The sequence below is a fragment of the Colletotrichum chrysophilum genome (genome assembly GCF_026319265.1).
Source record: "Colletotrichum chrysophilum strain AFK26 chromosome Unknown scaffold_180, whole genome shotgun sequence".
In the NCBI taxonomy this organism is placed as follows: Eukaryota; Fungi; Ascomycota; class Sordariomycetes; order Glomerellales; family Glomerellaceae; genus Colletotrichum; species Colletotrichum chrysophilum.
This window is the reverse complement of record NW_026517467.1, coordinates 70,739-86,613: the sequence shown is the minus strand read 5'-3', so window position 1 is coordinate 86,613 and position 15,875 is coordinate 70,739. Positions and strand designations below refer to the sequence as shown.

At 50.2% G+C, this 15,875-nt stretch overlaps 4 protein-coding genes across 4 annotated transcripts; 2 read left to right on the top strand and 2 right to left on the bottom strand.

The window, feature by feature from the left end:
- Positions 1–415: 415 nt before the first annotated feature.
- COL26b_012553 (uncharacterized protein) lies at positions 416–3,334 on the bottom strand (the record flags this gene model as incomplete). The annotated part of the gene is made up of 1 exon (XM_053185196.1): positions 416–3,334. One exon carries the CDS (start codon positions 3,332–3,334, stop codon positions 416–418), a length of 2,919 nt encoding a protein of 972 aa, XP_053030882.1.
- Positions 3,335–7,723: 4,389 nt separating this feature from the next.
- COL26b_012552 (uncharacterized protein) lies at positions 7,724–8,866 on the top strand (the record flags this gene model as incomplete). The annotated part of the gene is made up of 2 exons (XM_053185195.1): positions 7,724–8,123; positions 8,202–8,866. The coding sequence occupies 2 exons, from the start codon at positions 7,724–7,726 to the stop codon at positions 8,864–8,866; spliced, it is 1,065 nt and encodes a 354-aa protein (XP_053030881.1).
- Positions 8,867–11,417: 2,551 nt separating this feature from the next.
- On the top strand, positions 11,418–12,245 carry COL26b_012551 (uncharacterized protein; the record flags this gene model as incomplete). Its single annotated transcript, XM_053185194.1, has 3 exons — positions 11,418–11,522; positions 11,582–11,808; positions 11,864–12,245. 3 exons carry the CDS (start codon positions 11,418–11,420, stop codon positions 12,243–12,245), a joined length of 714 nt encoding a protein of 237 aa, XP_053030880.1.
- A 1,489-nt stretch (positions 12,246–13,734) lies between these two features.
- Positions 13,735–15,375, bottom strand: COL26b_012550 (uncharacterized protein; the record flags this gene model as incomplete). Its single annotated transcript, XM_053185193.1, has 4 exons — positions 13,735–14,106; positions 14,154–14,528; positions 14,588–15,153; positions 15,246–15,375. 4 exons carry the CDS (start codon positions 15,373–15,375, stop codon positions 13,735–13,737), a joined length of 1,443 nt encoding a protein of 480 aa, XP_053030879.1.
- Positions 15,376–15,875: the final 500 nt, after the last annotated feature.

Here is a 15,875-nt window from a genome sequence, read left to right as displayed (position 1 = left end):
TACTATATACAAGTCCTGAATAGTCCTCCTTGATGTTGGATAGCTAGGATAGCTCATATCCAACATATCCATGGATAGCTAGGATAACTCATATCCCACATATCCATTCTGTATTATGTCCGTACTATTCCCACGGTCACATGACTTGTACCATAGTTCTTCCGTTCCTGAGTGAATCCCTGTTGTTCCCGTGATCCTGCAGTACAAATGTCCTGTCCTAGCCGCTCGATGCCCAAGTGGGTCGGTTAACTGTTATCCTGCATAACGGGTCGTAACAATGTACTGGCGTTATGTAGAACTTAATGGGATAAAATAACACCCTGCAACGTTGTGACCAGCGCCCCCCAATTCCGCCAGTCCAATACCGTGGCCCTAAATTTGGTCAACGTCTAGTACCTGCGGTAATCATTCTCCTTTAAAGAAGTTTGTCTAGAAACTCTTCTTTGAAATAGTTCAGAAATTCTTCCATCGTCTCCATGTTGTACGTCTTGAGAACTTTTCTGACCAATCTCTCCCGCGGATGCTCCACGTTCTCCCAGTACACCATACTGTAGTCGAGTAAAAACTTCATCTGCATCTGACCTGCCATTGCCTTTAAGCACTCTTCGTCATTTCCTTCAAGGGCTAGGTTCAGCAGCTTTGCCTTTTTCATGAAGGCCCACGGTGCACCCGGCAGGTAGGCTTCCTTGAACAACTTGTTGCCATGCTGTTCCAAAAAATTTTCGAAGCGACAAATCGTCGTGCCAATGAAGACGCCCATTTGCATGAAGTCCAATCCGGAAAGAGGAAACGAGCCGCAGATGTCGTTGATAAGATCTTCTTTGGCTGGGCCCAGCAAACCGGTAAGTTCCGAGTGTTCCCTGGGTGTTATGAACCACGCATTACTCTTGCTCTCGATCGCGGCGTGGATAACGTCAAGAGTGTGTTGAATCTTTGACATGCGTACAAGTAGCTCGCGTTTGCCAAAACCTCCCTCTACATGCCTCTGCACAAGCACGGTCCCCTCAAGTTGTGTATTGCCAGTTTCGGGGTCGATAACCTTTCTGACCTTCTGCAATCGGTGGTACGCAAGATGTGAACCAAGAGCAATTTCAGTATCGGGGATGCGACTCGGATTCCAGTCTGCGTCAGCAAGAAGGAGTAGCAGCGACTTCCGTTTGAAGAAATTGTTTTTTTCGTGAAACCACCGATCGACTCTGTAGACATTGCAGTCTTTCGGAGCAATAATCTTTCCCGTGCGCTTGACTCGGCAAAGTTCCACGTTATGCCTTCCGATCCGGTTCAAGAGACTCTCTGAGAACCTAAACGTGGGTACAATGCCTTTGGCAAACACAGCATCCTTGAAATGGTTGAGGAATACCTCGTATAGCGGAATCCGGACGGCCATGTAACCCTTCTGCACCAGCATGTTGTACAAATGAACCATCATAGTCAACTCGCCGACATTATCCCAAATCCACATACTAGCCAGGTATGCAAGTTGGAGAGCTTCGGCGAGGCCCTCTCCGCACAGATAGGGCGAGTATTCCCAGAGGCCGTTGGCACTGGTGGCTGCGAACCGGGATCCCGGGCTTGCTGACTGAGTATCCGCAAGCGGAGACCTGCCAAGATGCTTGCGTAGGTCCTTTTCAAGGTTAGACAACGTATGGGTCTTGAGGTAATGACGGTTATCCCAACCGTGTTCGTAGGTGTCGCAGAGGAGATAATCGACCATCAGGCGGAGACACTTAAAATATCCATACCGGTTACTGTCGGGGGTGGCAAAGAGGAACATTTGGAGGTCCCGATTTGGGCTGAAATTCTCGGCGGCCGCCGTAAGAGAGTGTGTCTCCCCGACCCCTTCAAAGGACCATCCCTTGGACTCGGTCATGGAGTCCAAGATGCACTGCAGTTGGAAAACATGGTGCGGCAAGACTTTTCTGGCGACTTCTGCTCCGGGCTTCTGCATGGCCAGAGAGGTTATGACGGCGGCAAAGTCGTCCAAACCGAACAGACATCGATGATCTTCCCAAGGGCCCTTCACTTTCCAGTCGACATTTTCGAGTTTACCCTTTTTGCGGTCGCGCTGCGCTATGCCATGCTCAAAGTACGGTGCAGAGTAGACATTGACAAGATCATAGAGCCAGTTGATGGTGTAAGCACGACGCCAACAGATTCTCTCCTCGTCGGTGGCGCTCAGGATATCGAATTCTGGGTTCCAATCAAGCTGGACTTGGAGCGCTTTCGTTGGCTTTCCTGTTCGACCCGCCTTGCGGAAGTCTTCGATGAAAGACACAAGGTCTCGGTAGGCGTAGCTCATGTTCACCTCTTGAGCATCAACCGATCCTTCATCGTAATAGATTAGATTGAGGTCTCTTCCGCCGATGACATTGCGATTGACGCAGTCGATAATCGTTTCGAATGAATCTCTGCCTGGAAACTCGACGAAGATCTCCAAAGCCGTCTTTTGCACAAGGGCAACTGCGATCTTGGACAGTCCGACTGCAACGGCGCTGTTCAAGTCTTCGTAAGCGACTTCATGCCAAGCCTCTCTGATCTGGCGTCTCAGATGTAACCACTGATGTCGAAGTGAAAATACTGCCATGATGTACAGAAAACAGTCATCGCCCTCTAGAAGTCGGTAGCTCTCCATAGGGACGTTCTCCAGACCCGAGTCCGAAGCCGTCCGAGGACCACCTTTGCGGTTCGACTTCTTTGATTGCTTCTTCTTGCCCTTGCGAATCTTCTTTGCGGCCTGCTGATGAGCTGGCGGGCGTGACTCGTCGGCCGAATCTTCGTCAGACTCCATGTCGCCGTCGACTCTGTTGATGCTCAAAACAGAGAACCGATTGAAAAAAAGCATCTCTTCGACATCATGTTGGCATACGTCGAATCCTTCCGTTGCTTCAGTGTCTGGCTGAATGGTGCCACCGAATTCCTTGAGGATATCGGTGAGAGCATCGATGAAGTGCTTGTGGGAAGAGTTGCTCTTCACGAGGTCGGCATCTGGATAGGCACTGGCGAACTTCTGAAATTGTTCATAATGCAGAGATTCAGCTGAGATGACGGATCGAAGTAGGTGCACGATGCCTTGTGGTATTTTGCGCATGTGTCGGGCGATCAGTTGGCCCATCGCGACAAGTTCCGCGACCGTCGTTTGGCCAGAGGTATTGACGTCGACCCTGGCCGACAAGGGCATCTCATCCTGAGAAGTCGGGTATCTTTTGACAATGGAGTTGGAAGTATTGATCACCCAGTAGAGGAGGTGTCTCGTGTCGCGTTTGTAGGCAAGGTAGGAGTTTTCGGGAGGGGGCTGCCGAGCAGCAGTCTCACGGCTGATTTGAGGTGGCATCATTCGGAATCAATCTGCGCGTTGTTAACTCCGAATTCGATGGATATTTGGATGATGAGTATACTTGCAAGCGATCAAACGATGTGGGAGCAGATGCGAAGCAGTCGTGTTGAGGAAAGGCATCCGGCATGGGCGGGTGGGCGAAATTTACACGACAAAGTTTGGAAGCTTTATGCCTGTCGCAAATGGCGATCGAAGTTTCCAAGAGGAAAAAGAAAAAAAAGAAAGTCCAACGGTTAAAATTTCGATTTGACCATTCTTTCCAAGCTGGTCCCGTTTGCATTTAGGTTGACGAGGGTGGCTGCAGTAACCCGAGCAAACACCGAGTGGGTATCGAGACAAATGCACAAGGATAGAAAGGCGCAGAACATGAACTGTCGATGGCCTTCTTTGTTTACTGACCGTTAGCTGAATCATTGCGATACATTTTGAAAAGGTGTGAATGAAGCCGAAGAACAGGTGTCGCTACTATTGAAAGAGAGCACATGGCAAATTCCAAAAAAGGTATCCAACACAGCGGAATGGCACCAAAGTAATGCGCACGATATGAAATGACTATGCCTGTTCCAAAGTAAAGTCCAAACCCATTGACAAGACATGAGAAATTCTCCTCAAAATCTAAATCCCACAGCCTCCTTGCTTCTAGCCTGCATCGCAATCCGCATTCCGAGAAACCATTGCATGAAGCGAGTCGGCAGTAAATATTGATCAAGAAGCATCAAGCCCACATTTGCCCATGTAGCCATGGCTGTGGCGCCACTTGACTGCTGACAGCCGGCTTTCACATCCTCATAACGTTCCTGCTGGTACCTTGCGAAAGCTTGAGAGAGCGATCTAGCGTCCCATGCACTTCCTCCTTCGCGATGGGCCTTCGAAAGAGTGTGGAGATGATTCACCAAGACGACAGTGTCTATCATCCCAAAGTTGACACCGGATCCCGTACTGGGCGTGAACTTGTGGGCTGCGTCTCCAACGAGGACGATCCGGCCGTTCCAGCTCCAGTGTTGGAGAACACCCTCTTCCAGGTCAACTAATCCGGACCCCAGCCGCGCCTCGTACGCGTCTTTCAGACAGACGGGAGTATCGCTTCCTGTTCTCTCCAGAAGTGGCAAATGCCCATACTCCTCGACGAGAGCTGTTTCATCCTTCTCGCTGTAGCGCGTCGATGTGCGCGTGGGTCTGGGCAGTTTCCTGTAAATGCCGGCCGTTGCTGTCTTCTCACCGACGAAGAGCTGAGTCGCAATTCCAGACCCGTGAGTCTCGGTTGCTGAGCCTGGCTTGCAGCTTGGCAGTCTTTCGGTCGGAAAGCGGATCCACAGCGCTTGGTAGGTCGTGGTGAACGGGCTAACTTCATTGACGCTGAGAACTCCCGAGTCGAGTGCCAAGTTTCGCATTTGTGTTCGAACCGCGCTGTAAGCACCATCGGCTCCGATGATGAAACTTCCGGAATATTTGGTGCCATCAGTGCAAGAGACTGTGACGCTGTCTTGCGAGTTGTGGATGCCAGTGATGGTCTTGCTGGTGAAGATCCGACTCTGAGCATCCTCTGGTAAGGCTTCGTACAGCGTGTTTAGCAGGTTCTTCCTGCTCAGAACATAAGGGTAATGCCCAGTGCTGCAAAATTGCGTGTCATCAGTAAGCCAGGCTTTTGCGAAATCTCTGCTTCATTGCAACGTACCTTTTTCGTAGGTATTGAAACACGCGGAATTCACCAATGCCTCGCCCGTTATGATCAATTCGTGAAATTCCTGAGACTGGGTTCCAAATCCTCGATAACGGGTCGGAAAGATTCATCTGATCGATAACGCGCATGGTCATTGGCAGGATGGTCATGTCAGACCCCTCTTCAACGACAACTTCCTTTCGTCGCTCCAGGAGGATGAAGTCAATGCTTGCCCGTGTGAGAGCCAATGCTGCAGTAAGGCCAACTGGGCCACCGCCGACAATAATAGCTGTAGTTCTCAGATGATCCATGTTTCTGCCCTGTATTCAGTGAGAGTAGAGATGTGTCGTTGTAACAGGTTAGTTGTGAACAGGCGTGAGTAGATAGTAAGTTTGATTGACTGCAGACTGAATGATCGAACAGACGGACCAGGGAAGGGATTGCTTTCTTATACACATCATAACACTAATGGATTTAGAGCCAAACGAGTAAGGCTCCCCATTATTCAAGGGCTCTTCAGACTTGTCGATGCACTCATTCATCGGGTTCGGGTTTGCGTTTGGCCCTTTGCGCCCCGAGAGCCGATCGAAGGAGCTAAGGACCCGAACCCGAGAACGCCACCTTTTTGAGATCAAGGCAGGGATTGTGCATCTCACGTGAGCCACTGGTTCTGTGTAATGATCGGCGAGGTCACTTGAACTCCTCGGCTTGGGGGCGGCTGAAAGGCAAGATATTCGCGAAGTATTATTCAGAAGTAGTTCTCAATGATTATGACCCTATCGATTTACAGCGCCTAGCAATATAGAACATAGATCTGAGTGATCATCTACTTGCATTGCTGACAACGGAATGTTCAGGAACGACTGCCACTCAGGACCAAGTTCATGGCAGATAACCTTTAGGGACTGTTGACCGAAGCCTGCTAGCCACCATACACCATGCAGTAGTTTCAGGAAACAGGCATAGTGTGCAATTATCACGAGAGCCCTCGGTCTCCTAGCCCTCGCCAGGTCAACGATACCATTTACCGCTCCGGTACCCCAGGTGATGATGCGCAGAAGCATGACAGAGTCAATACCCCGGCCCAGGCTGTCGAACAGACAACCCAGTGCCCTTAGGCCGTTCTGATAGGCTTGAAGGTCGGTGAAGTCAGGATCGCCCCGGTCTATGAATGATATCATGAGGAGTAAGTCCTTCGGGATTGCGGCGGTAGATGCAATCAAATCCATGGGCGGTCGGGAAAATAAGGGTGCCATTCCAGTCGTCTTGATAGATGACGCGCTGGTGATGTTGATGATTGATTCCACACCTCGCCATAGAAGCATCCAGTCCAGAATGTGAAGATGATTGGACGATACTTCCCCAAACGACTGTGTCGAAAGGATAGGTCGCAGTACGGAGTTGGCCAAAAGAGCACCATACGTGCTTGGCTGTGCGGCTTCAATGGCCCTGCGATACCCTTCAACGGACCTTGCCTGATACACGAGGGCACGGGTTGGCTCGGTTGCCTGTCCTAGGCTCTGCATATGAAGGCTCGCGAGCTCGAGAATCGAGTTCATCAGAAAGGGCGCCTCGAAGGCATGCTCAACTAGAACTGTCTGTAGCATGTCGTTTATCGGACGCTGCGTATCGTCCACGTAAGACAGAGACTTGCATGTGGAGGAGGTGTAGAACCACAGCAGTCTCATGTCCACAGCATCGGTGGTTGGAAGACAGATCAAAGGTTCATGGACTATCCTCGGTTTCATTGCGATACGTTCCGACAAGGTGATTGACGTTGCCGGGTAATCTTGAGAAGGCGAAGATGCTGGAGACTTCCTCGAAGCCACAGGTGCGTATTCGCATTTTGTCCGACGTATCCTACAGGAGCGACAGGCTGGGCGGGTCTCATCGCATTTGACCTTGCGCAGCTTGCAGTTCGTACAGCCGAGGCGAGACTTCTTATGCGAGCGCTTCGGAGGGAGATATACATCGGCGCTTTGTTCGGTAGGATCTGGCACTGTGGCTGTCCCCCGGCAGGTACCCAGCTCTACGCATTCAGCTGGAACTGAAAACGTGTCTTCGATCATGATGCGACGTTTGTTCTCGCTGGTAGGGATTGACAGGGATTCGAAGCCAGTTCATGCAAATGGGTGTCGAGGGAAGATGTAACGTGCGATATCCGGGCCGACTTGCATGCGATGACCGTTGCGATGCGAGCTCTCTTAGCTTATGTTCGATGAGGCTGAAATGTGTGAAGTGGAATATCGCAGATGGATCATCAGCGTCATAGAGGAAAACAGTCTTGGTAGCATCGCGCTAAAACTCGGGTTCGGGTTTTATGCATGTTACCCATGTTGCGTCCGAACGATTTACAAGCCACATGAAAAGCGACATCCGTCGAATCGGAGGTTCCTATTTCAGCCCGAGGGAATGGACGCTAACCTCCCGTCGTATTTAAAAGTCCTTACGATTGGTCCTGATACCAAAGGTCCCTAGCCTGCCGTGTTCCGCCTCTTGAAATGGCTAGGGCTTACTCTTGCATTCCATCACATTGATCAGTGGCTTTTGACTGAGGCACGCTCTTCTAAGCATTTACAACAGTGATCTGCCGCTGCAGTTGACTCCCTTATTTATAAAGGATGAGGGGCTGCCCTTAGGTGTTGCCTCTGAGGCAGATCCAGCCACATCTTCTCGATACGCGTCACACCTCACCTGTGAAACTGAGACATAATACCTCATCTGCCGCCATGGTCAATTTGGATACCGTCCACGCCATCAATCGCGAGTTGGTACAAAGCCAGAAGCTCGTCGCCGTCTTCACAGGTGGCACTGGAGGCATCGGGCCTCTTAGCCTGAAGGCGCTAGCCACCGCCGTCGCGAAACACAATGGGCAGGGTCTGAGAGCCTACCTCGTTGGCCGTAACGCTGATGCCGCAGAGAAGATCATAAAAGAGTGTCGCGCCATTTATGAGGCGGGCGAATATCACTACATAAAAGTCGAGGATTTATCACTCGTTGAACAAGTAGACAAGGCCTGTGTGGATATCATCTCCTCTGAAGAGCGCAATGCGTCAGCCACAGGCGAGACTGCGAGGATCGACTTCCTCTTGCTATCTCATGGAGGGACCATATTTCTGCCAAGACAAGGTACGATCCACCACGAAATACCGCCGTTTATGATACGATTTAGTTAGGCTGACCTTCATTGCGTGTTTTCACTCTCAGACACTAAGGAGGGTCTAGACGGGACCATGGCCCGCTTCTACTACAGCCGCATCGCATTTATCACGTCGCTCATGCCTCTGGTCCTAAAGTCGTCGCTTCCAGCCGCCGTTGTATCTATCTACGCCACAGGCATGGAAGGCAAGCTCTACCCCGATGACCTTTCACTGCGCGACCTGTCTCACTACAACTATTCGCAAGCGCGATCACACGCTTGCTACATGCACACTCTCGTTTTCGAGGAGTTGGCAAAGAGGCACCAGGGCAAGCTACGCTTTACCCATATCTATCCCGGGCTCGTTGTCCACGAGGGCATGGGTAACCCAACCAATCCCTGGTGGATACGCATCCTATTCACTAAGGTCCTGCCATTTCTCGGCGTGGACGTGGACCTAGAAGAGTCAGGGGCTCGGATGGTGTCGTTGGCATCGCCATCTTACTACCCGGCTCAACGTCTTGACAGCATTGACGAGGTCAGCAGTTCTGCCATTGCTGGAACCGATGGACAACCTGGAAGTGGCTCGTATATGTTGACTTGGAATGGTGAGAGCTGTTATGCTGTGAAGAAATATGCTTCGGCGGACAAGGACGCGCTAAGGCAGAAGCTGTGGGATCATAGCAACGCCGTGCTGGAAGTTATCCGCGCTGGTAAGGTTTTCACGGAATGAGGACATTCTAAAACATGTCCATGAGAAGTATGTACCTTCTGTAGATCAGTGACGGGGCAGGAGCCTAGGATGAGATGGAGGCTATGAACAAGGTCGCGGTATGTATTGTTTCTACATGAATGCTAGTACACTGCATTGAGTTTCCAACCAACTGCTAGCACTCTGGCTGCAATGTAACAGGCGAGGGATACAACATATGAAACCCCGGAAAACAAGATCAATGCTGTCCATGCCGTCTCTTGGTTTTTGATTCCCAGCAGCAACCCACCAAGGGGAATGCCAAGAAGAGTTCCGAAGCTGGCGGACAGCATCGCTGTAGATAGGAACCGCCCGTAATCTCGAGAATCGCAGAGCTGTCCGATGCAAGCCGGAATGAGGCTCGCGTTGCCTCCACTAGCGAAACCGAATATGAAGGTGAAGACAAGCAGCGCTGGCCATGAGCTACCCGCCGGTAGCCAGATAGCGAAGACCGATATCGTGCACAGACCGACGGTGAGGACGATGGTGTTGAAACGTCCAATTTGATCGGCGACGAACCCAGGTAATGCTCTCCCAATGATACTACCTACGTTGATCAAAATGGGCAGTAAATAGTTTGAGCTTGCATCGCTCCCTTTACTCATGGAAAAAGAGATGATATACGTGAGCGGAATCAGAACCCCGTACTCCATGAAGAAGACACCCCCACAGCAAAAGGCGAACTTTGGGTCTTTGAAAAGCCGTATATCCGGCCAGATGGAATCGAACTTTTCGCTTGGTGGAAGACGTGTTCTCATCAAGAGATTTGTTGGTACTGCGAAGATGAGGTAAATCAGGCCAAGTAAGCGCATGCTCCATGCGAAACCGAATCTCGGCAGAGCAGCTTGTAATACAAAGGGGAATACGACGCCCCCGAATGAACCACCGGTTGCTGCGAGACCCATCGCAAGGCCTCTCCTGGTATTGAACCAGTGCCCAATGATGGCGAACGACGGGGTATTGAGAAGAGATGCACCAAGGCCGGCCATGATGGAGAAAGTCAGGATGATCTGGTAATATTCTAACGGGAATCAGTCAGTGATCATTGGATAGCGATTAGGATGCTCTTACCTGTGCAGAGGCTAAGAATCTCTAGACTGGCAATCATTACCAGACTCCCCGCAGCAACCAACCCTCGATGGCCATACCTGTCAAAGGCTGGCCCGGCTAGAATTCCAAACAAGAACAAAACAAAGAGATATATCGAGAATATCCACCCTAACTGAGAAGGGCTGTATTCACTCAATTGGTTCTCGGAGAAATAGGATTCAAACACGGCTGCAGTATTGGGCAATCCGAACACAGACACCATGGCGCAGAAAGAACCCAGAACCACGCACCAGCCCTGCAATCCTCCTTCAGGATATGTAAGCGGTTCCTCAAGATCTTCTTGTGGCAGGCTTGGGTTCGTGTCTTCCCTAGAGGCCGGCACCGCTTCGTTCTTCATTTTGGCATCTTCAACACCTTTTCCGGATTCATCGCGGATGGAGGTTGGTTGCGATGTAGTTGACTCTTGCAAGGCGATCTCCGATGTCATGTTGAAACCACTTGAAGCTGGTTTTCTGAAATGACGATTCGGTTAGAAAAAAAAAAAAAAAGAGAGAGTCTTTCGATGCAAAGAAGTAACTAAAATCACGGCCACGACATGTGATCACCATTTCAGTCGTAAATGATAATCTGGGGCCTGATGTCGATTGTCCGTGTCTTGAGACTTCACCGCTTTGTTCTCGATGCCCGATGTTTTGAAATACTAAATGAGAGACGGCATTCATCATGAGCGCGGCAGAGAGGATGATCGGGATTCCAAATGTCCGGCTGGTTCTTTTTCCTTTTCGGGTCAAATTATTGTACCCCACTTTCGCGGAGTCTCCGCCAACTGAGGTGGTGACACATGCCTTGAAGCTAAAATATTCCGTGGTTCGGAGCCCCGAGCAAAGCCCGTACACATCAAGACTTCTGATTCGATTCGATGCACTGTGACTTCGGTTTATTCTCATTCGCCGTTTTTTTCCTCTGCTTTGTGCGAGGTTAAGAGGGGTTTAAATGGACTAGAGTTGGGTTGTAGCGGGATGACGGTTAACGGTTACAGTTAGTGTCCGCTGCGTGTTGAGCCACACCAAGGTGGGCTGCTTAATTTCTCCAAAAGTGGAAATATACTGAACCTTTTGATTATAAATACTGCGAGAACCTGACGTAGAAGCAAGATTAACCGGCTGCGCAAGTACTGTCTCTGTGTCGATTGAATGTTTGGATCTTACTTTTGTTTTCTACCCTATTCTATGGTTTAGGTCTTACCTCTACCTACTAGGTACCTATTCCACATCGGGCAGTAGTACCAACTCAAGGTCACACACCGATTCAGTAGCAGCAGAAGTGCCCACCAAGCATCAACGGAATATGAATCGCGGGGTCGCAGCGCCTGCGTTATGGCAAATTCCTATATATGCAGCCAACTTCTTCGAGTGCCGGTAGTTCAATTGATGATATCCCGAGTTCGTTTCACGAATTGACGCACACGAAACCAACACCCATCATGACTATCATTGCAGTTGCTGGTGGCACAGGACCAGTTGGGCGAACCATCGTCGACGGTCTGGTTCAACACGGCGGACACAAAGTGTTTGTGCTTTCAAGAACGGTAAGCAAAAGAAGCGTATTTGACTGTGTCGTAAGCACACACGCCAATATTTCTCACAGACTCGTCCGCCCCAAGATGGAGTCGAATACCTCGCGGTCAATTACCCGGACATTGAGGGAACCGCCAAGATTTTGGAGACCAACAAAATCGACACAGTCATTAGCGCTATGGGTGTAGTCACAGCAGAGATCAGCGTATCCCAGGTTCAGCTGGTTAAAGCCGCTGACAGATCAAGCACGACCAAGCGGTTCGTAGTCAGTGCTTATGACATGCTGCACAAGCGAGAGTACGTGGCCAAGCATCTGGATGGTAATACGTGCATGAATGCTAAGACTTGACAGACATATTGAGGACAGCCCTCTTGCCAAGTTCGTCTTTGAGGCAATTGATGAGCTGGATCGCACCAATCTGGAGTACACTCGGGTAGTCAACGGCTTCTTCTTGGACTACTTCGGCATGCCGCACTGGAAGACGTACATGCACCTTTGGGTCAACATGGTGAATGTGGAGAAGAAGTGGGCTGTCATTCCCGGAGACGGCTCTGCAAAGGTCAACTTCATCGCCTCGCAGGACATGGCCAAGTTCATCGCTCGCCTGATGGACCTGGACAAGTGGGATAAAATCAGCAGCATTATCGCGGAGACGCGGTCGATATCCGAGATCCTTGAGATTTCCGAGAAAGCACGAGGTATGTCCGCTTCTAAGAACCGTCTGAACGCCTAGCAATACTGATTAACAACTAGGGGCGAAATTTCGTGTCGCTTATGATGACCTTAAGAAATTGAAGTCGGGCAAAATCTCGTTCATTTCAGACTTCCCGGACATAGGCCTGTGCGAAGAGGAGTCGGAAAAGTTGTTCGCAATTTTACACTACTATGCGGGGACTGAGCAGTTTCTCGTACCGAAGGAAACCAATAATTATCAAGCCCAAGTTTCCGGACATCGTCACCAAGACGGCAGAGGAAGTCATTGAGGGATCATGGAAGGGCAAATGATAGTAACGGACATGTCAACATACGTAGCAATTCTAGTTTCAGCATTCACACTTTGACGGGAAATTCACTTTGGAAGCAAAGCCAATGAATCGAAGTAAAATTCATGAGTCAGCATAAGATTCTGAGAAGTATAAAAGTGACCATCATCACCCATTCTAAACAGTTGATCTCGCATGATAAAGTGCTGGTAGACTAGATCCTTCCTTCGTTGCCAGCTGCCCCAACGTACCGCAAAGCTAAAACCTGCTGGTTTCGCCGACGAATTTGCTCAACCTTTCATGCTTTCAGTAAAACAAGACATGTTTTCAAGTGCGACAACTCTTTTTGACTTAGCTAGCTTCTCGGTCTGTTCGAGCCATTGTGCTTGACCTGCACTGAGCATATTTCAACTGTAGCTCTATCCAGCCTTTGAGGGACAAAACCAACGCAGGATAGAACCAAGACTGGCATGTTAAAGCTAAACAGCAGATTCTTCTTTCGGTGCCCTACATAAGCAGAGTTCCCCGACATAATGTGTGTAATCTGGGCTACCTTATTCTAGATAAAGCAGCATACCTCCGCTCGGCGCATGCATCACTAATATGTCTTTTACTGATCACAGCACCGCATACAGATATCTGCGTGACATCTCCCTATATCGGTTTCGTCATATCATGTGCCAAGACATTTTCTATACGTACGACTGCGGTCATCGGATACGCAATACTCCGACTGTGATTCGCTGCGAAAGGTGCGTTAAGTCTGGCTTCGATTGTTAGTATGGATCAACAGGCAAAGACGAGAAGTTACCAGGCGGCGCAGGGCTATGCCGCGACTGCCTGCAAAAGTGGGAGCAAGAGTCCCCAGATGTCGTTGTAGACGTCGCCAAATCAACAGTTGAATCGATAAATGGGTTTTGGAAGAGGGCTGTAACGAGCTTAGGTGGTCTTGCGAAAAGTTTGATAAGGACCATTTCCAAGACAAAAGCGGGCACGGGAACTGACAGGGAGGATGAAGGAAGTCTCTGAAGTCCAAAGAATTAAGTATTTACAACGGCCAATGCTTCAAAAGTGGCAAAGTTCAAGGCAAAACAAGGCAGAATCTACTCTAACTACCCGATGATTAGAAACGTCAGCCACCACGGCTATCTCAATGGCAGAATCGGCTTATTCATCATCGTTTAATCCAATCTATCCCTATATTTTGCGCACCCAACCCTAGCTTCTCTTGGACCACTGTCAGAGCCGGGCCCTGATTTTCTGGCTCTCAAGCTCATCTTCCGCCTTCTTTCGAGAGTCTTGCCAAGACTTGGTCTTAGCCGTTCCCATCGTAGCCCAAATATCTAACAGGTTGTCGTCAAACGGCGGCAACACACGGCCAGTTGTGCCTGGTTCAGGATCGCCTGCAACTGATCTGAAGTACTCGAAGACTGTCTTGTAGTCCGGCGCGATGGTGTAGTACGCCTTGCCGCCTCCGAGCTCGGCGACGCGCTTTCGTTCCCATTCCTTCTTCTCTTCCTTTGAGGGCAACGGGTTTCCTCTACCAGCAAGAAGTCGAGCGACAGCGACAGCTTGCCATTCAAAAAGTCTGAACGTAAAGCCTCCACCACACTGTTTGACGTTAGAAACCCGGTCATGGAGTAAAGAGCACCACTTACCATGCCGAGGAAAGCGAGCGTCGGGTCCTCGATATCCCATGTGTGGTAGTAAACGCCCGGCAAGCGACGGTCAGCTTGCACCACTCTCTCCTGCACTTTAGGCAGAAATGGGAAGCTGAATGTGTAGCCGGTGCCAAAGATTACGTGATCGACATCCTCTACTTTGGTGCCATCTTCGAAGGTAATGGACCCTGTCTTGGAGCAGAAGTGGACGATTTGCTTTTGAATCGAAATGTGAGGATGTGTGAAAGGTTCCCAGCCGAAGTGGGGAATTGGATCGCCTCGAAGAGAAGCGTAGACTGGGTGCTGCGCGACCGGAAGGACTTCGTGGAGAAGCTCGTGTGAGGAGACGGATCCTCCAACAACAATCACTTTCTGAGATCTTGTGAGCAAAACAACTCCCAGCTGGTCAGTGGAGTGGGTGATTGAAGTACCTTGCCCTTGTATTTATCAGAGCCCCTGAAGTGCTTGCTGTGCACAATCCTTCCCGGGAATCTCTCATCGTACTCGGCGATTCCCTTGATGTCGGGTATCCAAGGAATGTTGTAGTGACCAGTTGCAACTACAACGGCATGAAATCTCTCTTGCCACCATTGATCCTTTCCTGGAAGCTCTTTCCGCAGAGTGAGAACCCACTCATCGCCCTTCTTCTCCGCAAGTTCGACTGTGGTACTGAGTTCGAGCAGCTTCTCATGACCATTTCGCACAAAGATGTCTTCAACCCAGTCCCTGATTTGACCGCGACCCCGGAACGGAGCATCATCGCCGTACTTCTCTCGGATGCGATCAGTCAACGTCTCAGGGAAAGGCTCCGTGGTGAAGCTCATGATCTCGGGTGTGATGTTTGTATGTAGATGCTCATGCTGGGCGGTGTCTGAGAAGCGGACTTGGTGACTGTTGACGACTTCTGACTTTTCAGTCTGGGCTGGAAGCTCGGTTGGGATGGGGACGGGGGCGTCAGCGTTTCCATCAAGGAGCTTGCGCAGGGATGGGATCGCTGCTGGTAGATGAGGGGTGTAGATCCTGTGTCATTTGAATTAGACTCCCGGGTTTTGGCTTGAAGTTTGTTCGAAAAGTTGAGTTACCATGTACCGCCCGGAACGGCCCGCCGATCAAAAACTCGGACGGTGTCGAAAGCTTCTTCCTTGACCAAGGCGTCGGTTGCGATGGCGCCGCTTGGCCCGGCGCCAATCACAGCCACCCGGCGAATCTTTCCAGGCATGATGACAGACTTCAGATTTTACAGTAATGCTGATATAAACTTTACGTCCACAACACCTTCTTGTGAAAGAGTGAAAGTCTGAAGTGCTAGTCAAGCTGGCTGAAAGCTTGTTCGTAAAACAATCGATATCTCTTAAAGCCGTTAAAGAAGTCAGCGCACATTCATGCGCGCTTATCTGATCCAATGGTTCGTTGGTTGATTGCGCCACGGATGGTAGAATTGCGTCTTCATGGAACACGAGCACGTCAGGTGGGTCGGTAGGTTCCCCGTTTCCCCAACGGGAGCAACCCCATGTCGCGGAAGCGTGAACGCATCTCGACATCAAATCGGGTGGGAGTATTTATGAGAATTCTCCCCATTCCGCGAAGAATCTTGCTGGGGGTTAATCGTTACGGCCGTCGGCGCCGATGTCGCCATTCCTCGGTGGGTTCCCGGATGTCCCGGTCAGCAATTGCGTGCGCAGCTGAGGATCGGCCTCCGGTAAAACGGATTGTGCGAGT